This window comes from Anopheles maculipalpis, chromosome X (assembly GCF_943734695.1).
Source record: "Anopheles maculipalpis chromosome X, idAnoMacuDA_375_x, whole genome shotgun sequence".
NCBI classification, from domain to species: Eukaryota; Metazoa; Arthropoda; class Insecta; order Diptera; family Culicidae; genus Anopheles; species Anopheles maculipalpis.
Window position 1 is genome coordinate 427,158 of NC_064870.1, and position 20,735 is coordinate 447,892.

General features: G+C 47.1%; 6 protein-coding genes across 6 annotated transcripts in view; 1 reads left to right on the plus strand and 5 right to left on the minus strand.

The window, feature by feature from the left end:
• LOC126557930 (UNC93-like protein MFSD11) overlaps positions 1–20,735 on the minus strand; it is a 240,393-nt gene that overhangs the window by 92,907 nt on the left and 126,751 nt on the right. The gene's annotated exons all lie outside the window — the stretch shown is intronic.
• LOC126556714 (protein GPR107) overlaps positions 1–20,735 on the plus strand; it is a 381,205-nt gene that overhangs the window by 66,435 nt on the left and 294,035 nt on the right. The window lies entirely within an intron of this gene.
• Positions 193–6,891, minus strand: LOC126561433 (uncharacterized). The gene is made up of 3 exons (XM_050217575.1): positions 6,789–6,891; positions 425–551; positions 193–352 (listed from the first exon to the last, which is right to left on the minus strand). The coding sequence occupies exons 1-3, from the start codon at positions 6,889–6,891 to the stop codon at positions 193–195; spliced, it is 390 nt and encodes a 129-aa protein (XP_050073532.1).
• LOC126560778 (protein singles bar) lies at positions 8,663–9,536 on the minus strand. Its single transcript, XM_050216732.1, has 3 exons — positions 9,189–9,536; positions 8,951–9,103; positions 8,663–8,740 (listed from the first exon to the last, which is right to left on the minus strand). The coding sequence occupies exons 1-3, from the start codon at positions 9,534–9,536 to the stop codon at positions 8,663–8,665; spliced, it is 579 nt and encodes a 192-aa protein (XP_050072689.1).
• LOC126562414 (uncharacterized) lies at positions 11,148–11,813 on the minus strand. The gene is made up of 3 exons (XM_050218927.1): positions 11,672–11,813; positions 11,293–11,601; positions 11,148–11,222 (listed from the first exon to the last, which is right to left on the minus strand). Exons 1-3 carry the CDS (start codon positions 11,786–11,788, stop codon positions 11,148–11,150), a joined length of 501 nt encoding a protein of 166 aa, XP_050074884.1. The 5' UTR covers positions 11,789–11,813.
• On the minus strand, positions 15,831–16,512 carry LOC126560747 (uncharacterized). The gene is made up of 2 exons (XM_050216705.1): positions 16,294–16,512; positions 15,831–16,211 (listed from the first exon to the last, which is right to left on the minus strand). Exons 1-2 carry the CDS (start codon positions 16,510–16,512, stop codon positions 15,831–15,833), a joined length of 600 nt encoding a protein of 199 aa, XP_050072662.1.

Below are 20,735 nucleotides of genomic sequence, written 5' to 3' on the forward strand. Positions count from 1 at the left end.
CGCCAAATATTTTGTCTATTACTATGAATATCTGTCAATGGTTTATACAATAAAAACTACACGGTTTCGTGTGGATGTTGATTATGAAAAACCAAATAGACTGCTAGTGTTTTTGTTGTGTAGAGAGTATCGCCTTAATGTCCAGCATGTTAGGGATCCCTTTTCTTTCGTTTGGTGAAAACACCCAAACCATCACATACGAGTCACGACATCCACTAGCTCAAGATCGTTCGCAAACGTTACGCAGTGTGGTCCGGACATGGGGTGCTTCTGTGCATTAGCTTCCGTCGTCCTTCCGATAGCTGAGCTGTTCTGAGCTGTACTATCCTGCTGCGGGTCTTTCGATTGGGAACTGTTGCGGAAGGTGAGGAAGGGAAAGAGTGTCATTAGCTGGACAACAGGGTTGCGTTGATGCGTTGCTTACCTTCGCTCACGGCGTGTTATGAAGGCGATCAGGGTGAGGAGAATGATGAGCGCCACAAGTACCCCCAGTCCCACGGCAGCCAGTGTCATGTTTGGGTGGGCTTCTCCATCCATCGATACCATCGGAACTGTTGAATTTGGCAACGAAAGAAAGAGAAACTTAATTAAAAGCATCTAATCCAACATACAGAAGATGGAAAATGGAGGCGTGAGCGAAAAGATTTCAAAGATATTTGTCGATCCATACAGCACTACTATTAAAGCTACTAATATCTCGCCAGGACCAGAAGACCAAGGTCAGAGGACCAAGTTCGCTAGCCAGAGGCAAACGAGGTTTGTCTATTTTAGTCAGATATTGTCGAACATTTTTGGTGATAAAAGCGTCATTCCGCAAAATGCAAGATGGCGAATTGATAGCTTGTTTGTGCATCGTGTGGGTAGTGTGAGTTGTTTCATTTCATCCCTGCCTGTGAGTGCTTAGTAATGTGTGTATAGTATAGCAATGTGAGTTGATCAACAGGCTGAATGCTGAGGTGAAAGTGTGTACCACAGGTGTGACAATCCTGGCTGCCCGTAGTGAGAGAGAGTGAGAGAGTCAATGCATAGGATAAAAGGTGTCTCATCGAGCTTTTTGATCAGCTATTATCAGTGCTACGATCAGATAGCATTTAGTCTGACTTCGCGCGTCGTCTGAGTTGGTTATCGCGTATCGGGATGAATTCGGGAATGAAGGCTGTCAATAGGGTAGTGAGGAAACGTGTGAAAAGATTTTTCTCATTAAAAGTTGCTCAAGGCAACATTGTTGATGTAATTATTGTAGCTATTATAGTGTTTATAAGTGTCTAGTTATGCGTAAAGTTTGCGAGAGATCGCATCCGGTTATCCTGGATGGATAACGGGTTCTTCCTTGTGCTTCCTTGTGAGATGAGAGGAATGAGTGCCTGGGTATCTTTAAATTCGGGAATAAAAAGTGGAATAGTGAAGGTGTGCATTCATCTCCCAACGTGTAGGTTCGCCGGCTCGTGTGTGCGTGCGTGTGCACACACGGGTAAACAAGTGGCAACTCGTTTGGCGTCGCGAAAGCTGCTGGCGACAAGCAGTCTGCCATGGGGGAACGTTCTCGAACACAATCTTTGTATAGATGGTATGTGTGCGTGCGTGGATTTCACAACATTGCCGCACAACGGAAAACCGGCTAAGGCTTTCCCTATTACTTCCTGCCGGTGGCGAGGGTAAGGCTTGCTAAAAAAAAACGAGTTATAGATACGGTTGGCCAAACCTGCAAATTTACTGTGGGAAATCAATGCTGCCCGATAAATTTTGGCGTGCTTGAGTTGCATCTAGGACCAGATCTGATTGGCTGAGCCTGATCACACGCAGCGAAGCTAACGCCGACAGCCAGTGCAGTCGCTTGCGGAACGGAACATGATCCGAATCTCAGCGGGTAAGTACAAAAACCCAAAACAACAACATACTAACACTACCATGCGTGCAGAGCTACTACATCTTCTGTGGCAGCAGAATCAGTGTCCACATGCCGGTGCATTAAGCGAAAAGGCCTTCGCCCGTGTTCCCACCGGGTGGGTGTCTGATCTTCTGGTTAACCGTCCGTGTCGTAATGACAGCGACACACTACCACCGGTAGGAAGCCACATTCGCCACTTTGGGACGCCCCAGGGCCGTATAGATGCTCTATCGTAATGCCAATTCGGACGACATTTGAGGCTATGAGCTTTTGCATGGTTCGTTTCATACTTTCCTCCGTTTTGATGCGTGTATGTGTGTGTGTCGTGGTGTGTTTGGTAGAATCCTTACGAATTTTGTGGTCTCGCAAGAGGACCGATGTATGGCAAAAAAAGTAAACGGAAATTAATCTCTTGGAAAAGGTTGCACCGGATCGCATGACGATGAATCCAACCGTGCGTGGAACTGCATTCATGCACGGGTGCAGAATGATTGATGGCAATCCTTGGAAACGGTAACTCTAAAGGCTTTGTATAGCATTGGCAGTACGACAACGCCCCGACAGATTTGCATGTTTTGCGTGTCTTTTAAACGGGTCTGGCGTGCACCTACGAAGCATTAAGCCGGGCAGACTCATTACTTTGACAAACAGAAACCACACACACACGCCGCGCAATAATAACTTTGATTGAGATACATTTGAAGGACACGCACCAGCCTGATGGGCGATATTCGTAATCTACCGGAAGGGTGGTGGCAGCGGGGTGTGCCTACTGTCACTGACCGCGTCCGTCTGCCGGGATCGGACACGGGGAAAGGGGATTGTGTTTGATCTATCCGTTTAAAGGCAATCGATTGGCACGAATTTATCATCCTTAGGCGGGCAAACATCCTTGAGTCGTGTCGTGCGGATGGTGCCCTGAACCGGTTGCCCAGTTTTGGTAGTCCGTCTACCGTCGCACCAGCGTCCAGGGGGGTTCAAGGTTGACACCAGCGCCAAGACTTGTCTCGCTAGTGGCGAATGGTACGTTCGCTAATTTACACCGGACAACTTCATTAAGGTCCGCGTGGCGCTGCCTTAGGTGTTTGATGCTTGAAGCATCGGTGTCAAACATTGATCCGATCCGTTAATCGAGATTGTTGCTCGAGCCCCGGGGTGGCGGACTTGTGCGGACTAGTTATGCACTACTTTCCGGGTTATTGTGTGCCGTTTCTGTGAAGGTTTGTTGCCAAGTGCAGCTAACGATGCTCTCGTATCAGCAATCGCGGTGCCCGTTAATGATACAACCGCGTTGCTACGTTGCTGTGTGTTTTTGTGTGTGCGTAGCATCGTCTTTAGATTTTGGATGTTCGAATCGTTTCGCCCGAACACCAGACGGAGGGTGGGGGGGGGGGCATCTCGGTCGTCAAGTGCATCTCGTGACTTCCTGTGCGGTTAATCTGCCGGCGAGATTTCACCACCAACGGCAATCATCGTGTTAAGCGCCATCCAGAGTGCTTCCAGAAGGTATCCCCAAATTGGACGCTCATCCCGCTCCTCCACAAAAAAAAACCCCACTCGCTTCCCACCCGTTCGAGTTGGTTGAATGCCAAAAATGTTTAGAACCTTCTCGAACGCGCGTCGCTCAATGCGGGTTCGAGAACATAATGCGCTTGAGCTCTGGATGCGGCTGGATTGCGGGAGAGGGCCTGCCGGTTTTAGAGCAGGTTTGAGAGATGTGAGTTATTTTTTTTTTACTATGACGCACTACTATCAGCGGCTCTGGCTAACTCTTGTTTCTACTCCCATACCCCCATAAGTATCCAGTGCTGTGGATGAGCCGCATCGGGGCAAACGCATGCGAATTCGATTAGGTGATTTACAACTCACGGTGTATCGTACGTAACCCCTCGAGACGGGAGGGGTTTGGGGTTGGTTAGATTGTACTCGGAATGCGCTCCAGACGTCATGTTCCGGATCCGCGTGCCAGCTAAATGTGCCATTGTTCATTCGTCATCCAGGCACTACTAGCACAAAAATTCTATCACACAGCGTACAGTCGGTAACCAGATGGCCGGCAGATGATAAATCCCCCCCCCCACCTCTCCCCCCTTCCTCAACAAATCAAATCCCGCAACGGTTCGATGAATTACCGAGCGCCACGATGTCGTTCGTTTTGGAAACCTGGGATCGTTCTGGCTGATTATCGGTCTCTGGATGTTTCGATAACGATCGGGCCCTGGGATGTGATAGCCGGCCCATCACCACCCACTCTACAACCTAGGACAACCGCCAACCATTCATAAACACGTGATTAACGCCGTGTCGCCGAAAGCAAAGGCGTATTTCGTGCTGCGATCAGTTTTTCAGCATACCCTCTCTCTCTCTCTGTCCGTCCGCGATCATTCCAGTAGTTGGGAAACAGTGGGTGATATAAGCCCACGGCGTACGCTATGGAATCAAGTGCACGAGAATCGCAACCTGCCTATTAAAACTGTTTTTGTTTTTCCTTCGTACGATCATGACTATCAATGCAACGCAAACAAACTAACAATTTCAATGGTGCGGGGTTGATGCTTGAGCATCGTTTTTTATGCGTATTAAGCGTTATGAAATTGGCCCTATTAGCTATTCGGTAATGCCGTGACTTGGTAATACGCGTCACGAGTCACGAATAGACCGAGTCCCGCTAGGATAAAATGAGAAGGACTGACGGGCTGCTTTGCCTTTGTTAAAGAAACAAGGAAGACTCCTTGATGTCGCCTCCAAAAAGCTTGAACTGCCGTTTTTTGGCTTCCTAGTTTTTATTTTTACTGGCAGCCATTCCTGTAGTACGGTAGAGACAATCGGATGGAAGACTCTAGATAGAAAAAAGCGAAAAGAAGAGTATTAAAGTTGAAGGTTGGGCGTAGGAGGAGGGTATCCTTGACACACAGCGATAAAGGCTCATTTCCAGTATGCGAAACAAGCAGTATCGCCTTTCAAGAAATCGTTCAAATTTGAAGTTATCGCGAGGATTATATTCAAGTCTCCATGCGTGGTCCCTCGATCAGATATGGATATGAGATTTTTTGAGCCAATGATCTCTCTACTCCGGTCCTCCTACTCCCATTCTTACTCTTCCTCTGGTGTGATGCATTGAACGTAGCCATTACATACTTGATATCTCGCGGGTGGGTTTTTTCTTTCCCCTCTCCCGTACATTAATGCTGTTGCGTATACACGGGTATCGTGCATTGATTGCACAGGTACTGGTGTCTCCATCGCATAGTTGTAGTAGCATCATTATCAGCTCGTAATCTCTCCACACCCCACACCACCATCGCCCCGCAGGTGGTTGTTGAGGAGTTGCGAGGCGTTGGAGCTCTCGAAATCCAACCAAACCAGTCAAATTTGCAAATTGTGTTATATGGCTTCTTCTTCTTTTTCTTCTTCTCTATCCACACCAGTCATAGGTGATTTGTGCTGAGCTTATAAGCATAGAAAGAAAAAAAAAAACCGTTCCATTTGGATCACCAGTGGAACAATGGAATGGCTATGTTTTTGTTTGGTGTATGATGCGCGTCACTCAACAGCTGATTCAAAGCCTCCCCTGGATGGTGAAATTGGAAGTTGAAACATATAGGAACTGTCACACTTTATGAAGCAGGCTTACGCTTAAACAGTTGGATTCATTTTTGTGGAGATGAAGTAAACTTTGCTGGGAAAATCCCTCTGAGTCGCTGTTTGCTACAAGCGTGTAAAAGTAACAATTAGAATTTTATCTTATCACTTTAAGCTGCAGAACTTCATCTTCATAGGTGGTCTCACAGGTGGATTAGCTGAAACAAATTAATTAATCACATTGACAGCTAAGCTAGTTGCTGATGGCGTTATTCTTCTTCTTCTTCTTGGCTTAACGACCTCTAAAACTCTAAGGTCACGTCGCCGGCCATCGAATGGTTTTACTAGACTCTTCCCGATACCACGTAGTTAGATGGGATTTGAACCCCGGACCTGCCGTTTGAAAACCGGCGCCGTTGTCGCATATACCACCGGGCCGCCCCAAGGTGGCAGGTGTTGATACGTTATCTGTAGCAAATACAGTCGATGACGGATGGTCTTCCGATCATTCCTGGTTGATTTACATTCCCGGTAATTGCATTCCATTTGATTGTTGTGTCGTGTTCAAATGTTTCTTTAAAAAAAATAAAAAAAAAATAAAATAAAATAACTCGATCAGTCCGAATACTTGAGGGCACAGCAAATGCCGCAAAACAATGCCAGGCGAAAGGGAATCGTTACCAAATGCGAACCTCTCGCGTCATGATAATGACATTCTTGAAGGGGCATAACGAAGCGAAAAACAATACTCACTTGCTAGCCTACCAGTCATCTGCAATTGCATGGCCGTTCAGATCAGCTGGTTGGCCTTTTGCTATTGCTGCGAGCGCGCTGGCCCGCGGAAGGTGGTGTTCTAATCGTACAGCAAGCAACAAAAAACAACAGCAAGGAGAGCCAGTAGAATAATAGGGTAGGTTCACCCGCGCCTTGCTTGGGAGGTAAACATATTTGCACGTTCTGAAGCGAACCACGTTTGATAATGATAATTATTCCCGCTCGATCTCCCTTCCTACCCTACTTGTACTGCAACATTTCCTAGAGGGGGTGGGAGGTTTTGCGTGCCAGCACTCGAAACGGTACATCACTTTCACCCCGGTAACGTGCGGCACGCGAATAGAATGCGCGCGTACGGCCACCCATGCTGCGCTGGGCTGGGATCGTTCGTTTTGATCTGTGTAGATTGGATCAGTGCAAACATTGGGAGAAAAGCCACTTCGGGTGAGGGTGTGCTTGCGTCACCTTGTTCTCCGGGGCAAGGCCGCTTTCACCTGCCTCGGTGCTGGACCAATGGAGTAATGGCCATTAGTACGCCACTTACCTTCGCTCTCGCGCCCGATCAACTTGGCAGTGTAGGCCACCGCCTGCAGCGTATTCAGCTCCGTCTCGGTCATCTCGGGCCGTTCGATTTCGTTGCGCTCCATCACACCGACGAACCGACGCTGCAGCGTGGGTTCGGTTCACAAGGACACGCAAAGTCTTCGGGATATCCCGAGCGAGGATGAGTGCGTGGAACTTGCCGTGGGGGTCACCAACCGTACAGCTACACACGCGCGCGCGTGCCACTCGAAGAAGTATTGGCGTGTTTCCCCGCTACTGTTGAAGGTGAACACGCTCGGTATCGTACGGGAGTAGAGTTCCGAGGTTTGGATCTTACCAACAGGTGAACTCAAGTCAAGGCGTCTCCTGTGGGGGAAATCCTAACACCTGATGATGTTCCACGCGGGTTTCTACCAGCTCGACTAGCCGCAAGGTTAGTTATGATCCTTTCGTGCTTGGGTCAGTTGAGGGTGAGAGCAGATATTTGAACGCACTTTGTGTATCAATCAGGTCGAAAACAAACGTTTCTTTTTTTCTTCTCTCGGTTAGTAATTGCTTGACTAAATCCTGCACACGTTTTGTTTTGATACACATACACACACACGCACACAGTATCTCTCACGGGGTCCTGCGACGTATCAGGGTCGTGGCTGAACAATGAATGGGAGAGAAAGAATTCGCTAATTATAGAAGTGTCACTGGCCACCAGGAGCGGTAAATCTCGGTCTCGGCCGGCTTTTCGGTAGCGTATTTTGCGTAGTTTGCGCGTCTTACATTTGTTGACGTTACACGAAGTTTTCTGAGCTCGTTTGCTTGGTGGGGTTTTGGTTTTTGTTTTTGTTTTTTTGCGAGTAAATCGTGACCGTGGTCTTTGCTAGGTTACGGTAACGTTAGGTGTGTGTTGATTGCGCGCAAAAAACCTTAACGGTTGTTGATTGTTGTGTAGAGTAGATTTTAATACAATTCTGCCAAACGAAACCACACACAATTGAGGTGGAAACTGGCGATTTAGGAGCGCAGCACTACATCATGTACAGAGTTCACTTGATTTGCCACTTTCTGGTTTTCCGTTTCACAATTTTCGCATTCACTTTGCAAACAGAGCGTTTACTAGCTGAATCCTGTCAGCAAATTGTAGCTGGGATTGTCTGATTTGGACACTTGCAATTAGTATAGCTCTCCCGATGTGCTCGCACGCGTTTACACTTGCCTTGAAGGTTTAGGTCGCGATCGCTCTCGCACACGATCAGCATCCGGTGCAGTCTGTTGGTCGACTGAGATGTGGCTCGGTGCGTTGCCGGTTGAAATATGCTGTGCACGCTGTCCTTCTCCAACACTTATACGGCGCTGCTCTCAGCGCCGTCGTGTGATGCGTTTGCGCTCGCGTTTACAGTGGGTCGCATCGCACAGCCATTTATCCTGGGCTTTCACCCACCCGTTCGGACAAATCTGGAGTGAACAAGAGTGCATAGACGCAGGGAAAGGACGGAAAGGAAGAGCACGGTAGACAAATGGGAATAGACTTCTTTCTTGCAGTACGTGCCCAGGGGGGAAGCCTTTTGCTGCACGTCTTCTCGCTGCGCGTGAGTGATCGGTCGGTACGGCACTAGTAGTGAATCGATAATCATTTTTATTCAATAAAATATTTTATCTTACGGCTCTAAGCTATTTTTGCGCGTCTCCGTTAGCAGAATAAAAAATAACACTCAGTCTAATATGCAGCCATTGCGCCTACGGGCAATGTAAAATGCAAAGCGGAAGTAAGGCAGTACGGCTTAAATACGTGTTGTGCGCCTGGGACGCTGCAATTGAATGCTTCGAAAAGAGCACGGCGTTGCCTAACGCACGCTGCCAGCGGATGCCTGGAGCATGAAATCACGAAAATCCTTTCAGGTGACGGTACGCGACGAACGTGTCGACCCCGTACACCAATCCCACGATACCGCCCATGTACTTTTGGACGAGACGGTCGATTTTGAAAGGAAAGCAATCGTGAAGACGAAACGTTATTTTTAGGATTGTGAGTAAAACATTTGTGCCAGGATTGGGTTTGAGCGGGGGAAAGGGAAAAAATAGAGTTGCAGTATTAAAATTCACTCACAATTAAATGATGGGGGAGAATGGGTGAGAAAAACAAAGTGACGATCTGTTGTAGAAACTTACGTATACAGCTGTCATCGCTGGATAGGCACTGTGGATGCCGCCGGTCGTTTTGAACAGCAGAAACTTTGGGTACAGGAACACATTAACGGCAAACCCGAGGTACGAGGACGCACTGAAGTACATTATACACGCTAGCCCATTGTAGACGACTTCCTGGTGGCAAAGATGCGTAACGATTGGTGTGCTACACAACATCACAAGGATAGAACATTTGCACCGAACGCAACTTTATACTCACAAAGATTGATTGGCGCACGAGATGAAACGTCCGGTCAGAGATGGTGTAGCACAGCAGCAGAATGGTTGTGGTCAGCAGAAAGGCCGAGCAGGTCGTCAAAAACCCCCAGAACGCTTCACCAATGTCTTTCGCCGAATCCATACCGAACTGGACCAGCATCGTTTGACAGAACCAGCCCAATATCAGCTCGAAACACTTCAGGATACCGTTCTTGGAGATGACGAAATCGATGTTCAGGCACGTACAAACCCGACAGCATCCCAGCCGGAAGCCTCGGCTGCGCTGTTCGTTCAGATGTCCACCGCGTCCACCGGCGCCGGCCGGCATTCGTATCACTGTCGGAGGCATGTCTCGTACCCAGAACCGTACCCGGTGTCGTCCGTACACCAACTGGCGGGCTTATGCGTCGGTTTCTAACGCTTTCCCTCCTCCGTAGGCCAGGACGACCTCCTGCGACGCATCTTCGTCAATGCTTCACAACGCGCAGCTTCGCGTTGGTGTCGGAGGAGTAGCGAACGGTGGGACGAAAATAGAACAGCGAGAAACGGCGAGACTGGCAACGGGTGTGCGAGTACACTGCGCAGGCGCATACGCAGATTGTGCGTACGCGTCACCCTAAGACTATTTGAACCCCGCTGCACGGATGTGCTGTATGGGTGCTGCGGTGAAGTCTACCGAAACACATGTGAGACATCTCCTGCCTTCCCGCACACAAAGGCTCTGCGTCTGCATCAGCGCAGCGAGAGTTGTCGTCTTTCGTTGCGTCGGCGTATGACGGACGTGCATCATGCCCGCGGGAATAACGGAAGGAAATGCATAGTTTGTGTTATTCTTTTATTAGGTCATCCAGGATACCGGCTTGCGCACGGGCTGCACTCTTGTGCGAATGTTTATTTATATATCTTGCTTCCTCTTTTTGTACATTCCGGTCGCGACTAAACCCTAACCAGACAAGGGAATCAAAGTCAACAAACTTCCTGTCTAGCGTGTCGTCGGGATCATATTTTGCTTTCAAACAGGCGGCGTGAAAACAAAAATGTTACTCTCCCCCCCCATCCCCACACCGGACACACTGGAGAACGTTCATATTCAAGGTTGATACAATGTAGGGACAAAGATGGCGTGCGCTTTACAGTTGATCATTAAAACGATTAATTTATTTCATCTTCTTCAACATTTCTCATACAGACCCTAGCGATTATGTATAATAAAAAAAACAAATACACAAATGTATCCTATTTGGATAGGTAAAGAAGGACAGTTTGAGTCAAACAACAAATCTCACACAGAAAACCTAAAGTTGAGCGCCATTGCATCGGGCGCGAGAAAAAGGGTGCCCGCCAGGATTTCGTTGAATGTTTCAATTGTGTTTCAAAATCGATAAATATGATGGGTAAGCGATCCAGAGCAGTACGTTTAATAAACTATGCTTGTAATACTGATGCTAGTTTGCAAAACGAATGAAACGTCACAAGAGCCGCAGGGCGAGGATTTCTCCAATGGGGGCACCCCTTGTTCTCTCTATACTTCTAAGTACACCCTTTTTGCGCACACCGATACACGATACACGAACATTGAGACACCGGCCCTAAAGCCTGCAAGCGTTCTGAGATTAGAGCGAGTAATTAAGTAACACAGAAACGCCTTCTTCGGCGCGAAATGCGACATTGGTTAGAAACGCTGAGATAAACAACGGGGGAAAAGGAGGCTTAGGATGAGGGCAGATAGAGGAGGAGAGCAGTGGAGGGGAGGTGGTAATGGGACCGATCAAACATAAACTTGCAAACAAAAACACACACACACGGGGAACCAGGAAGCCTATCGCATCAACCGTCTGCGTAGTTGTACGGCCACCATCTTGAAAGCACTGCTAGGGCCACAAGACAAACGCTGGCTCACGCTGGAAGCTGGACGTGTTCGATGGCAGATTGAACGAGCGACACGTTCGACGTTTTCACCTTAGATGCCGCGGTAAGAACGCTGAGCGAGCAGTGCGCTGAAGAGGTAGAGTGCGGACACAATCAGTCCAAGGATCTGCAGAGAAATGGAAACAGTCAAGCGTATCTTCGTGCCGAGTCGAGAATGCGGCGTTGTCGCGTCTTACCGCAGCAGCCATGTACGCGTCCTTCAGGGTGTGATAGTACCGTCCGTTAGTGACATCAACCAGCAGCATGATCGAGGCAATGAGGTACAGCAGGAACGCGATCGTATGGTAGACGAGCTCGTAGATTGTCTTCGAGATGATGCCGCCGGTGCTGAGCGACACGAGGCAGGAAGCGAGCAGACAGAACGTCCCGATCAGGAAGGCGACCGCCATTAGCAGAAAGAAGAATTCGGCACTCGCTGGCAGTCCCGACGTTGGGTAGCGCCGGATGTAGTAGGCAACCAGTCCAACATTTACGGCGCCAATAATCTGTGGAGTGTGTGAGTGACACCGATTAGAGAGATTGCGTACAACAGTGAGGGTGGTTCGATGTACGTACAAGTTGGGCCAGCTTTAGCAGGCCTGGCGTTGTGCGGAGGTAACCCGTGTTCAGCACAACGTGTGATGTGCTGGTGGTGGTGGTGGTTGTACGTGTGATAACGACTGAGTGCGACATCTTGCGGCAAAAGTTGTATTGGTTCGGTGTTTGTTCCCACTGCGACTTCGACGCTTGAACGCTGTACCGCGGTAGGAAAATCAATATATTGCAAAATGTTTAGTAAAAATGTAGCAAAATTTATTGAAACTAGTTATTGAACATCCATTATTTATGTGTCTATGATGGCTCGAATGAATTCATCGTCTTTCGTACTACAACCTATAGAAGATTTGTGCTGGAGTGTCATTTTGTTGGCATTGCTTTGGTTCTGCCCGTAGTAGTTGTATATTAGGCATAAGACCTTTGCACCCAATAAATCATCAGCTAGCTTCATATAGCATGGATTTCAAGCTCCAATAACTGTGATACTTTTTGATAGAGTTGGTCAATATCGGAGTCCTGCAAATATCTGATACTGCTTCTCTTGGTCTTTGGTAGATTCTGAATGCTCGATAGGATACACAAATTACTTCATTTAGCTATTACTTTGCTCTAGAAAAGCGGATTCAAATCAACCCCCAACCCCCCCCCCCCCACCCCCAGAAACCCACAGGATTACAGTAGTCCATAGAATACACAAATTCTCCCACCGCAACAATTTGGTCGTGGTCGTACAGCAACAATAAAACTGGTGCGTGTAGAGGCAATGTATAGCAGAATTCCGACCCCAGCCCGCCGTATCGCGCGGGAAGAGACAACAAAACAAGCGAATGCACTCAACTGACAGCTACGCTTATGAATGGGGGTGCGCGTGTGGGTGTTGTGATGCGCGATGAAAAAGCGTTGAGTGTGTATTTTGGGTAGAATCGAATGGGCAACTCATGTTATTGGCAGGGTGGTAACCCCATTTCGTCCATACACACACATACACACACACACACACACACACATACACACACGCACGCATGCACAAGCCAGCCAGCAAAAATAAGTAAAACATCCTCATGGGTGTTTCCGTCTCGTGATGCGATCTGATGGCATGCAACATGGACGGAGGTAACTATTTAGGTCAAGCAAGACAAACACGCACACACCCACACCTAAAACCCTCCCATGCTCCGATCAAGAATACTACCTCTGACTCCCTTTGTGCTTTTGTTGTTGCATTCTTTTAATTTTTTTTGTGTGTGACAGCTGCGAACGAAAGTGTGTGACCACATCTACTGCACATCAACTGCACATCCACTGTCAAATGCTTTATAAAAAGTGTTGCAATCTACAGCGATAAGAAGCACCGCCACTTGCAAAGACGGCGATAAGGAGATCATGCACAAGAATGGTATGATGATCGAATGGAACCTTTTTCGTGCATCGATGACGCATCGTATTTTGTCACGAACCGGAAACAATCTCCCCCTTTTTCTGGCGGGGAACTGCACCGTGCGGAGGTCTTCTCACCACACCGGTCGTCCTTCAAACCATCCCGCCGAAAGACGAGAGACGACAATCGAAGTGTTCGGCGGTACGGAATACTACACTCGAGGTCCAAAGCGACGAAGAGATCAGCACGAACGCACGAATCGATCTCCATATTAGGAAAAGCGTGTCAAGGATGCGTGCGGTGTAGACAACAATTCGTTGTCAACAATGACTCCTGGAGTCGTGCGTCCGAGCAAGCACAATCTGTTATTGCAAACGCTCGCTTCGGTACCATTGCAAGGTGATCCATCAAAACAAATGGAAAATTCTGTACCGTGCCGTGTTAAATAATAACGTCTCACCAAAGTCGAGATTCAAATCGGTATTGGGAATAAGGTAAAACTCCACCCAAACCGATTCATACCTCATCGGCGGTCAGTGCAACAAACACGCGGAGTTTAAAAATAAAACTCCAACATCGTCCCCCCCCCCCCACGCAGTTGCTGGCTGACATCATCGACGAGAGGGAGCAACGCAAAAGAATACAACAAATAAATAAAATTCACTGTAACAGGGGTGTTTGCGGGGGGTTGGTTTTGCGTGTTGGAGAACTATATTTTCATCTACTATTCGGCTGAGAAGGAAGGGTGAAAATCTAGAAGTTTTCCCCCTTTTGGGAGACCTAGCACACTCAAACGAATTGGATCACAACCATATATTTGGACACCCACGACGGTTGAAATGTATGTCCAGCATTCTCTACCAAGAACCGTTCAAAAAGTTTCGTTGAAGTAACACCCAACAGGTTGCATGGTCACTCAATGAAGTACACTTTGTCCTCTTGCTTTAGTACGACTAGATTTTTGATTGATACACTACCGGTTGATTGATGGCAGACGTGAACACTTTCCAGTAGTAGTACTGACACTGGAGTTTTAAAAACAAAACAACTGGACTCGCAACACGCACTCTGAAGGCAACTAGTGTCCAAACGTAGTCCACACGAGCGAAGCGTACAACAACGACTGAACCCGACTGCTTGGGTGAGGTCTGATGCACACCCTCCAATATGGTTGCGTTCGTGTGTATGTGTGTGTGTGTGTCTATCGGGTGGCGGGAGCGTTAAAACGAGAGTGAAATTGGCGATGCCCACTTGCAAGACGCCGCGACCCTTATTGCCGTATGCTGGGGATTTTTGGAAACCCACAGTGCGAAGGGACAAATTGATCGACATAAATGGGTAGGAAAAACAAAGGATAGAGCGAGATTAGAGAGAGAGAAAAAAAGCCAAACAATCCCCCAGAACCAGACACCGAAAAAAAACAACTTGTTGTATTTTAAGTCGTTATGTTCCTGGGGCCTTAGATCTGGTAGTTCGTTTGTAAACGCCACATGTTGTTTTACTTTCTTCGTCGACAAACGTGTCTCACTCGGCGATGATGTCATTAAAATTTGGTTCGGAATTCTGCCTCCTCAAACAATAAATCGCCGAAGAGATTGCATATATTCCTCAACACTTGTTGCGAGAATGCACAACCTCTCGAGCATGATATCATACGGGGGTAAGGTAATCGATGACGCATCAGCTCTTCACAGGTCAGGAGGAAGCGTTGTTTACATTCCTATCGGATTCGGTAATTCTTGCAGCCGAGCACCGTGACAGGGACTGCCGATAGACCGCTTCTAGCAACCTTAAGCAACGGGCGAAGAGATTTTCCGGTACTGGAGTTGGAGCGCAAGGGTAGCCAACGGCAGTTGACCGAAGGTGTGCCGCTAAGGTGCGTCCTCGCAGTTACGCTTCACTCAATGTTTCACCGTCACGGTCGCTGCCTATTTGTGTGTGTCTGTGTTCGCGCGAGCGTGTTTAAAGAACAGTGTGTGCCGTTGAAATGGAGGGAGAGAGGGAGGGAAAGGCGGGTTGGATGAAACTTTCTGTAATATCCTGACGATTCCTCCCAGGCAACCAGGCTGTCGCGCCGTCTAGTCTAGCTCCTACTCCAGAGTCCCCGGACGCTTTCTACTTCGTTTTTGTGGGGTAAATAAAGACTTTCTAAGTCTGTTTCGCTTGTGGTGCGGTTGCACACTTGCTCACAAACCATTCGGCTCACTTGTTGCCCCAATACAGCATCGGTTCTTGAAGTGCAGATGCATTTTCTACCAAGCGAATCCCAAGTGGGTACATATTTTTCACCCCCAATTTTCGTGCCTTTTCGGTGAGCGCCTGTGCACTATCGTGTGGTTGTTGAGATGGAAACAACAAGCTGGAAGTTAAATTTAACTTCGGTCCGCGATGGTGAGCCATAACACACATCAGCTAGAGGAGTAATGATGAACGTTGAATTGTTTGAGAATGCAGAACAGGTACGCCTTGAAGCATCGGCTCTGTTTATCTTACCTAAATGTAACCTATAGGATGTATTGTTAATATCCAACTGTTGTCACACTAACTGTGTGATTCAATATCTTTTCTTTTAGTTTTAATATTCGAGAAAAAGGTAATTGTTGAAGCACACAGCTAATATTTATTGCGTTCAACACACGTGTGCCACGTGCAACGGTGTAAGTACATAGTTTACCGCTAGATGGCGGTACGCTGCAACCGCGAATGAAAGCTTTCGCATAAGCTTAACAAGCGCTACACTGATTGGCTTTTTTTTTCTTTTTCTCTAAACCATGAAGTAAAGCGTTTAATGGCGTAGTATCACTGAACATTAAGCGAACGGCCGTCGTAGATGTCACGGAGCTGGACCCAGGTTTCGCCGCCGTACACCAGTGCGGTCAGCAGCGTAAAGATGGCCGATGTCCAGTTGAGCGTGACCGTCCCACCGTAACCTTTGGGGGCAAACATTAGTCCGCACGAAAGGACGTAGAGGGCCAGCGTGACACCGCCGGTATAGTACAGCTCCAGCCGGCGCCAGTTAACCAGCGGCAGCAGGGCCCGGACGATCGTTCCACAGCATCGCCGGTCCCAGAAAAGTACGAACGAAAACACGAACGAATGACACAGCACAAACAGCGCAATCCACTGGAACCCCTCGTTGTACTGTGGCCGGGTAAAGGCTAACGCAAAGATCGACAGTAGCTGGTTGGGGTGGGGGGGTAAACAAGCGGGCGTTTAGCTTATGGAACCTCACGAACGAAATCAGTTGAAATGTGTCCCTTACCAGCTGCAACAGTCTCATGCGGTTCCGGATGCCGGCACGGTTCATCGTGTACAGACCGCCAAAGGCCGCACGCAAACGGCTGGAGTTTTCCGGCACACTGGTCGGAGCGGTAGCGGTAGCACCGATTACCGGCACGTCCACCACATGGTCGTCCGATGGCGGCGGCTTGTTCACCAGCCCTGGCTCACCGGGTGAAAGATGTGCAAATATTCCGGTCATTCCGGCACAAAATGGTTGATTCTAGATGGTGGTTTCAGGGCAGCAGGGTGGAACAGCAGAACCACTAATAACGCTTCGTGCAAAGACGCAACTGAACACTGAACTGAACTGAACTGAACACTCGTGCATGACTTTTGTTTTAACCTGACCTACCTATACAATCGTATGCGGTGCGTTCTGTAGCGTACAGTGTGTGACGGAAACGTGTAAATGGAAATTATTCTTATTTATTTTTATTTATTTATTTATATTTGATTATTACGGTCCAGTGCCGTATTGTCAACACCGTTTGTGTTGATTAGATTTTTACAGATTTATAAAGCATTTCCTCCTTATTCTTTGCCTTATCCCGGGCATACTCGGTTATGGTTGTTGTGATGGTGATGATGATGATGATGCATTGGTGGATGATGTGCGTTCTGATGGTCCGGTACTATTAGTGTGGCTATTGTATTGATGGTGGTTGGTTGTATTCGAATTCCGAACATTTATTTGTCTTCGTGCAGTGTTCTCCAGTGCAGTCCAGCAATGACATTCCAAGCTCACTCTAGTCAAAGTCCAATCAAAGGATGATTGACAAGCTCTATCCTGCAGCAGCGAAAGGGACTTCACTACTCCCGAGACTGAACCCGCCAAACACCCCGAACCCGACGCCAACGCTGTCGTTGGCGTATTCTTATTTATTTTATTTAAATTTTAGTACTACGGTTTACCGCCGTATTGCCGTAAATGGAAATTAATTGTGTGAAAGTTTGACTTGCAATTAAATTATTATTTTCAAAACGGCCGATGCCCCGATGTGTTATTTTGATTCATTTACACCAGAATGTATGCAACCAAACACAATACAACAAATTTCGATGGTAAAAAATGAATAATTTTGTTACATTTACATTTCTTGTGCTCATCACTGTACAAAAAAGGGGGATTTTTATTAGTTTGTTTCTGTTTCAATAGTACCAAAATAATATCATCCACTTTTTTTCCAGTTCGAAAGGAAGTAATGACTTTGTTGATCACTGATAACGATAAGATACAGGGGCACCACCGATTGCGTTAACGTGAGCGTTCACCTACAATAACACGCTGACCCCGAGCAAAAGCAAACCTGTAGGTACGAATCCCTAATCCGTGTTGCAGCGATGAACACGCCAAATTGTTCTCTCTCGTTTATTATTGATAATTTCGTCAAAAGCCACATCCAGCAGCACGCTTTCTCCTTAACTTGTGGGGATGTTTTGTTGCAGTTGTTTACTGCTCACTTCCCGCACTGCAGTTGGGGTAGCAGGGTGCAATGTTGCACTTAGCCTGTTGAACACCCGTACTAACACCAGCAGCATTAATGCGAACGAAATGAAGCAAATAGCACTCGATATGCAGGAGTGGATCGATAAACATATTGTGACATTAGTGTGCACTTGCGTGTAGTCGCGCCAGTCCAGTATGCAGTCCGGTTAACGACAACCAAATCAAAGTACACTTGAAGTGAATCCCCCTCCCGTCATTGCTAGCTGGGCTGTGGATGCCACAAACTCAGGCGTCCGTAAAACTTTGGGTTTGGTCCTGAGTGCATACCAGCAAACGCCAAAGTGCGATCCGAAACGCATCCACCGTGGCGGGATGCGTTCGTTTATTGCAAAAAAGGTGGCATTTTCTCTGCGTACTGTACAGCTTTGTTTTAAAACAGACTTGTTTGTGGGCTGGGTAGCGTTCTGGCAGGGGTTTCCGCTGTCGAATTTGTGGTGCACAGTGAAGCTTGTGATGAAAATAATTTTAAAAGCTTTATTATTTTGAGAGAACCAAACAGAAAATTGATTGTAATTCGATCGAAAATAATTGGATAATTAATTGGATAATAATAATTAATTGGAGCAATAATTGAAACACGCGTCAAACACTGTAACATAAAATTATTATTGACTGTGCACACATACAACGTACAACATATAACGCGTCGTCAGCAGTTCATCCCTACAACGATTTCGATGTCTGTGGGGATGCTGGTGGGGTGGGGTGAGAGGGGGGGGGAGTGGAGTTGTTGTCGCACTAGTTGGACTATCTATCTTACTCCCTTTTACAACAATTGTAGGTGATTGGGTTCTCGTACTTGTTTTGATGGCTTGGCTTGGCTTTCCTTCGCAACTGGGAAATTAATACGATTATTGCCTAGCGATGGCGACTTTTCCTCTACCTTCGAGGGTGGTAAAGCAAGGGAGTGGGGAGGTAGTAATATTTTTTCTTCTCTCATAATTTTTTAAAATTGTATTTCGAATGAAATTTCTTCATCGCACCATTAGAATTGTTATTAGTAATTGGCGCTCTTGCACACTTAGTGATCGTTTTCTCGCTATCCTGCTCTCTCACACACACACACACACACACACACACACACACACACACACACTCGTGAGCGTTTTCGTTCTTACATTCTAAATACCGTTTTGGCATATGCAGAATAAGATTTACAGTTTGTTGTTTTTTGCTGTTAAACAAATAGAGCGACAACGACCGGTTCCGCTTGAATGTAATTTCCCTTTTCGTTTTGCTAGTCTGCCTGGCCTGGAACGTTGGCTCAACTGATTTGTGGGGCGCCTTATGGTGAGGAAAAAGTTAAAACTCATTTGAAAGAAATTCATTACAAACACTGGGACGTGCCGAAAGGGACCGCGCGTATCAAAATTCAGGGCGTTTTTTTTTAAATTAATGGTTAATTATCTTATTTTCACTGATTCGAATGCGTGTTTGTGTGTGTGTGTTTTGTCCGTAGTTTGCCGTTTTTTTGTGTGTGGAAAAGGTCGAATTGGAAAACGAATACACACACACACACACACACACACACACACACACACACACACACACACACAAACCCAAAATGTCTTCTACAGGGTTTTACTTTCGTGCTTCGTGATTGGTTTTTGTTTTTGGCTTTGATCGAGTACTTTCATTTTCCGGTCCCGGGCTTTCGATTTATCTGCGTCCGCTTCCGCGCAACGCGCTTGTAAATTGAGCGCGTCCCTCTCCCCGGAAGCGGCTGCTTCACCAACAAACGATTTCACACCCGGAGGCTGTAGCGAAACCCCTGTGGTGAGGATTTTTTTTAAACTAGCAGGGCTCGGCCGTTCGATCAACGGTTTCGCGGCATTAATGTAGGCTCTGTTTGGAAAATGCATTATAATTGTGTTTTTGTGCGTTCTCGTTCGTTTGGTGGTAATGACGGTCACCGGTTTGCCGGTTTCCGGCTTGATTACTGTCTCTTCCCCCTGAGGACTAGGGATGTGCGTGGTTAGGCAGCAGGCAGAACTCGGATTAGCGGATTGTCCAATAATTAATACTATAGCGAAGAAAATGGCCCATTTGTTGGACGTATTTTACGAGTACTACATTACTTCCCTTACGACGGAACACAGACGCACTCAACGAGCCAAGATATTTTTCAATTCGTCCGAAAAAACCACTGCTTTTGGGACGCATCAACCGAAAAGGGTTAAATTTAACGCACTACAATGACACGAGTATCGAACAAAAAAAGAAAGATAAATACAAAAAGCAATCCTAATCGTTATGATAAAGCGTCCGCATCGATGCACTTCGGGCGTCTTTCCGGCACACAATGGTTGTTTTTATGTGCAGCATGCTTTCCATTTTGATTGCCTCCAAGGTTTGGCGTTTCGCCACTGGATGGATTGTTTTACTATGGTGCGTATACACCCCCCCCCCCCCCCTCCAATTCCCCTGGCACACATACACGGCGACACGCACACACTTGGGTTATTTTAAACAAAGGAAATCTTTTAGACTCAAAAAGCATAATAGAAAGGAAACGATGCTTCGAATGGAGGAGCGGCTACCATCGGGGAACCGATGATACTACATACCGCGGGCACTAGAAAATGCTGTCAAAGAATACGAACATAAACAATCCACCAGCGTGAGCAGCGCATCTGCGATGCTTTTAATGTAAATAAACTAGCTTGAGGTTTTCTAGGGTTCGAACGAACAAAAAAGGGGCGATAAAACGTGATGGAAACACGGAATTAAAGCCCGGCAAACAAATTTTGTTACAAGTGTTAAATGAAAGTGAAACAAAGCAATGCTGTACAGCTGCACGGATGCTACTACCGGTGATCCGCTCGGTGGCACATTCTTTTTCCCGGTTTTTGGCTCTCAAGCGCGTTTTCTTCGGTGTGCCATGTCCAAAATCTTGGTTGGATCATAAAATAGAA

Excerpts from the sequence above, each read along its gene's own strand:
- LOC126560778 (XM_050216732.1), bottom strand. The coding sequence starts at position 9,536 with ATGCCTCCGACAGTGATACGAATGCCGGCCGGCGCCGGTGGACGCGGT. Across the intron at positions 9,104-9,188 it reads TCGTGCGCCAATCAATCTTT|GAAGTCGTCTACAATGGGCT; the intron begins GTGAGTATAAAG and ends CTTTGCCACCAG. Across the intron at positions 8,741-8,950 it reads CAGCGATGACAGCTGTATAC|TACATGGGCGGTATCGTGGG; the intron begins GTAAGTTTCTAC and ends CTCGTCCAAAAG.
- LOC126561433 (XM_050217575.1), bottom strand. The coding sequence starts at position 6,891 with ATGGAGCGCAACGAAATCGAACGGCCCGAGATGACCGAGACGGAGCTG. Across the intron at positions 552-6,788 it reads GATCGGGCGCGAGAGCGAAG|TTCCGATGGTATCGATGGAT; the intron begins GTAAGTGGCGTA and ends CAAATTCAACAG. Across the intron at positions 353-424 it reads ATAACACGCCGTGAGCGAAG|TTCCCAATCGAAAGACCCGC; the intron begins GTAAGCAACGCA and ends CTTCCGCAACAG.
- LOC126562414 (XM_050218927.1), bottom strand. The coding sequence starts at position 11,788 with ATGTCGCACTCAGTCGTTATCACACGTACAACCACCACCACCACCAGC. Across the intron at positions 11,602-11,671 it reads TGCTAAAGCTGGCCCAACTT|ATTATTGGCGCCGTAAATGT; the intron begins GTACGTACATCG and ends CACACTCCACAG. Across the intron at positions 11,223-11,292 it reads ACGCGTACATGGCTGCTGCG|ATCCTTGGACTGATTGTGTC; the intron begins GTAAGACGCGAC and ends ATTTCTCTGCAG.
- LOC126560747 (XM_050216705.1), bottom strand. The coding sequence starts at position 16,512 with ATGACCGGAATATTTGCACATCTTTCACCCGGTGAGCCAGGGCTGGTG. Across the intron at positions 16,212-16,293 it reads GCATGAGACTGTTGCAGCTG|CTACTGTCGATCTTTGCGTT; the intron begins GTAAGGGACACA and ends CACCCCAACCAG.